Consider the following 5,066-nt stretch of genomic DNA (forward strand, 5'->3'; position numbering starts at 1 on the left):
TAAAGTTAAGTATATGTAAAAAATGAATAAATGAAAATGTGCATATCTGTTTTATTCTGTCTTAATGTGTATCTTGTCACAGGATCCAATACACAGGATTGTATTTCTAATGCTGGCTTCAGACTACACAATATTTTTGTTGGTTATGATGTGATTTTGACTCTCAGAATCTTGACATTACATGTACAAAAAAAAAAGTCAGGCTACACATTGCTACCTGACCATTCATTGCTTGCCATCTATAACAATGTGTGTGCTATCTTCAAGAAGATAGCATAAACAAAATTACCAAATGACGTGTTTTGCTGTGGGTGCCTTGTCATCAGAAAAGCCCAAAAAAGAAAACCTATCAGTGAGCACATATCTGGATTGCATGAAGAGGACAGTATGGACTGTCAATATTTGAGGTAAAACTTGAGGTAAGATATGTTTTTATTTGACCTTTGTTCACTCTGTTGCAGTAATCCCTTGAGGAAACATCATAAATGGGAAACAACTAAAACCTCCCAACAATGTCCACTTTCCATCGTGTCACCATAAAAATCTGAATCCACCAGAAATAGCTGGCTCTTTATTGAAATGAATGGGATCGTGTCGCTTTGTCATGGTGTGTCGCTTGTAGTGTGAATGAGGTGTTACCTTGCCATAAGTTTGCTGTGTTTGGTTAATTTTTCAGCATATTTTTTGCACAATTAAATAGAATAAAAATCGCCAGCAAATAGTGATTCTCAGAAGATGACGTGTTCTTTTATGGGACGAAACTGACTTAGCCCTAGGTGCAACCAATCTGGGCCCCACATGGATGTGTTCACCGGTTGATTTCAATGGTGGGCAAAAGTTTACTAGGAAAAGTCTATATTATTGTACACAGAAAAATAATATGCACATTTGAATTCATACAGTACATTTATTTCTGTAGCAGTGTGTTACATGTCAACAGAACAAGATTGTTCAGAGAGCTTGAACATATTTCATAGTTTTATAGTTTTGAGAGAAACAGCTCACATCTTGCGAATTGAGCCAAAGGGTCTCAGATTTTTGTTTAAATAAAAAAAGAACCAGTAAAAATACCAAATGGATCAACAGTATCAGTAAGAGCAGTAATATCTTAAAACCTTAACAATATCCATCCCTACACAGCACACAAGTTTTTCACACTTTTAAAACCTGTAGAAATATCCTGCCACAAACAGGACTGATGTGAGGCTTTTAATTTGTATGAATTGTCTGGTAAGGCATCTCTTCAGTGTGAATTCTCACGTGATGATTAAATCTTCATTAACATATCCATACTGAGAGCAGCTGAAAGGCTTTTACCCAGCATGACTTAACATGTGAGTCTCAAGGTATCCTTTACGTGTGAAAGACTTTCCACAGTGAGAGCAGCTGAAAGGCTTTATTCCAGAATGAATTAACATGTGATTCTCAAGGTGTGTTTTACGTGTGAAAGTGTTTCCACAGTGAGAGCAGCTAAAAGGCTTTTCTGATGAGTGTGTAACCAAATGATTCTTAAGGTGCCCTTTCTGTGTAAAACTCTTTCCACAATGAGAGCAGGTGAAAGGCTTTACTCCATTATGAATTAACATGTGCTTCTTAAGGTTTGTTTTACGAGTGAAAGTCTTTCCACACTGAGAGCAGGTGAAAGGCTTTTCTGAAGTGTGAATATGCATATGATCCTTAAGTTGCCTTTTCTGTGTAAAACTCTTTCCACACTGAAAGCAGATAAAAGGCTTTATTCCAGCATGATTTAACATGTGATTCTTAAGGTTTTCGTTACACGTGAAAGTGTTTCCGCACTGAGAGCAGGTAAAAAGCTTTTCCCCACTATGAATTCTCATATGTTTCTTAAGGCCTTCTTTCTGTTTGTAAGTGTTTCCACACTCAGAGCAGCTGAAAGGCTTTTTGACTTCTGTTTTTTGAATGCTACAACTCACTGATTTTTCTCCAGCAGTGACATTATGACCTTTCTGACACTGATATTTCTCCTCCACCTCATTCAGATCGTGTCTTTCCTCGTTCACGTTCTTCAGGCCTAAAATGAAAACATTAAAGTGATGAAAATCAATTGGGACATTTAAAAAAATAAAAGGAAAACAATTGTGTACAGACGAAACCATTGTCAAAACTGTCCCTGTTCACGCAGATCCATGAAAATGATTAAAAAAGCTGCAATATGCTGCCAGGCCAGTAGTTGGCGATGTCACTTTGTAAAGAAGCACTACACATCTATAGGCTGAAGATGTAACACAAATGTGCATGATGTTAAAGTGACATGACGTGACATACAGCCAAGAATGGTGACCCATACTCAGAATTCGTGCTCTGCATTTAACCCATCCAAAGTGCACACACACAGCAGTGAACACACACACACACCGTGAACACACACCCGGAGCAGTGGGCAGCCATTTATGCTGCGGCGCCCGGGGAGCAGTTGGGAGTTCGGTGCCTTGCTCAAGGGCACCTCAGTCGTGGGATTCCCGGCATGAGACTCGAACCCTAACCCTTAGGGTTAGGAGTCAAACTCTCTAACTATTAGGCCACAACTTACCCCAAGTCATGGCCTAATGTTAAATTAACTGCTGTCTACAGGGAATATGCAGGTATCAGCACTTCAAATTTAATACTTTTAAAGGGGTCATGACCTGCATTTATTATTATTATTATTTATAATGTTTCCTGCACCTATAATGTTTTTACATAGAAATTAATGATGATTTTAGTCTTTGATTTGAATGCTCTGTTTGAAGGGGAGTGTTTGCTGTGAGACTTCAATGGAAATGCACACTGCTGTGACTGGCTAACATCTTTGAATAGGAACTATTATATGTGATACAGTCAAATACTTTTTCTGTGTTTTTACAGCTGTCATGAAAAGTGTTAATTTAGCGTTATATTTAGATCTACTCCCATCACATGGTTGCAGTAATGAGCACAGTCTGTTTGATCTCATCATCACATCTGGTTTTCTGCACTCTCATGAAATAATTTCATCATAACTAAAAGCAAAAATGATGTAAGTACTGTAAAAGGTTCATTGTGTTTTTATTTACCAAAGAATCCACAGTCAAATGTAACTTACTGAACAAGCAAACATTCATGTGGTTGAAAATATCCATAGTCCAAGTGACTTTACTTCAAATAACGTAAAAACTAAATAAATTTGTACATTCAGTCTCACATGCCCTGAGTTCAACACAGTTTTACAATTTCAAAATCTTCTTGGTGTCAGTTCAGTCACATTCCCATAAGAGCTATGAAATGTTGATTTAAGACAGTAATCAAAGATGAATGAAGATTAAACACCAACCTCCATGTTTCTTGTGTTTTATTCTCCAGGGTTCTGGTTCCTCGTGTTTTGTTCTCCCGGGTTCTGGTTCACTCATGTCCTCCTCACTCTCCTCTTTAACAAACATCATCTTAACAGCAGAAGATCTCAGTTCAGATGAGTCTCCTGCAGATATTCCTGCTTGCTTTAAAACTTAGTCACAACTATGAGGATGAGAATATTACAGATATTTATTGACCTGATTCAAAAACTGTAATTTTCTATTTACAGAAACAACATTTCTATCCGTTTGTATTAAGCCAGCATCACAACAAAACAACAGAGAACACGGTTAAGCTAATCTTCTTCCTCTGAGGTTTAATGGTTTCTCTCTCTCTCTCGCTCTTTCTCTCTCTCTTTTCTATTTATTTATTGCATATCGCCACCTACTGTACAGGAGTGTGTAAAGGGACTTGACAGATACTTTACTTGGGGGGTGGGGGGATCCAGTATTTTCGAGGAATATAAACAAAGCCTCGAGTCTTTTTCTTTCCATCCCTTGCTCTCCAAGAATATCTTCAATTTTATTTTCTTACATTTCCTGCCATTTCTGCCTGTTTTTGTGGTATTAATTGCATCTAAACAAGAAATGTTCTACATCTTCCTTGGTTTGACATCTCCATTACATAATCCATTACTCTTCCCTATTGTCTACAATGTATCATTCAATCTAGTATGACCTAATCTCAGCCTTGAGTATACTACTTCTTCTTGCCTGTTTGCCATATTTATCCTTTTTCCTCCTACTTTTGCTTGGTTTATATGATCTCTCTCTCGCTCTCTCTCTCTCTGGTTTTATTGGCGGGGCGCAACCAACTTGTTCAGGTGCATACTGCCACCTACTGTACCAGGGTGTGCAACTTCAGGGCTTCATGTACTTAGCACAGTTATAATTATATATAAAATAAATAAATAAATAAATAAATAAAAACCTATATACTGTGCTCTAACCCTGTATCTTTAAGAAAATCAAAAAGAGCCTTACTACATTCCCACATTTTCTCATCTGCCCCCAAAATCCCCTTCAAACTCCATTCTTGTTCCAACTTGTATATCTTATCTTGCAAGATCCTTCTTTCTGAATTATATTTTTTTACACCTTATAATGATATGCTCCACATTTACTGGAAAATTACAATCACAATTATCTAATATGCATTTTCCCATTAAAAACAGGGTTGATTTTAAACCAGTATGTCCAGTAAGTCTTAATCTTGATATAATCACACATTAATCGATTTCTGAATACTATAATAATATTGCCCTTTGTTATCTATGTCCCACTTTTTCTGCCATGATTCTCTCACTTTTGTTTTAATTAATGATTTGGCCTCACCTTTACCAAATGGGACTTTCATTATTTCCTCGTCCTTTAATTTCAGTGCATTCTTTGCAGTCAAATCTGCTATCTCTTTGCCCTCCACACCAGTATGACCTGGAACCCAACAAAACTGGAGATTAATTCCAATTCTCTCTATATTTAACATTATCATGGATATCGCTTTGTTTAAATCATCTCTTATTGTTTCAGCTAAATTCAAACTATTAATATTAAAGCTGTGACAGGGTCCGAACAGGTAATAACTCTTTGAGGTCTTACTTCTTCTACCCATTGCAATCCTAAAATTATGGCTACTACTTCGGCTGTAAATACAGATAATTTGTCATTAATTATTTTGCATATGGTTACATCAAACTTTGATATGTACACTCCTACATGATCATTCCTTGAATCTTT

General features: G+C 36.8%; 1 protein-coding gene across 3 annotated transcripts; it reads right to left on the reverse strand.

Moving 5' to 3' along the window:
• Positions 1–887: 887 nt before the first annotated feature.
• On the reverse strand, positions 888–4,102 carry LOC109074091 (gastrula zinc finger protein XlCGF8.2DB-like). Of its 3 annotated transcripts, none has more exons than XM_042750119.1 (3): positions 3,758–4,102; positions 3,311–3,419; positions 888–2,032 (listed from the first exon to the last, which is right to left on the reverse strand). In XM_042750119.1, the coding sequence occupies exons 2-3, from the start codon at positions 3,417–3,419 to the stop codon at positions 1,314–1,316; spliced, it is 828 nt and encodes a 275-aa protein (XP_042606053.1). In that variant the 5' UTR covers positions 3,758–4,102; the 3' UTR covers positions 888–1,313. The 3 variants fall into 3 exon arrangements, with proteins under 3 accessions (XP_042606053.1, XP_042606052.1, XP_042606051.1); XM_042750118.1 differs by lacking the exon at positions 3,758–4,102 and adding an exon at positions 3,528–3,677; XM_042750117.1 differs by lacking the exon at positions 3,758–4,102 and having other exon boundaries at positions 3,311–3,677.
• Between the last annotated feature and the right edge of the window lie 964 nt (positions 4,103–5,066).

This window comes from Cyprinus carpio, chromosome B23, assembly GCF_018340385.1.
Source record: "Cyprinus carpio isolate SPL01 chromosome B23, ASM1834038v1, whole genome shotgun sequence".
Classification (NCBI taxonomy): Eukaryota; Metazoa; Chordata; class Actinopteri; order Cypriniformes; family Cyprinidae; genus Cyprinus; species Cyprinus carpio.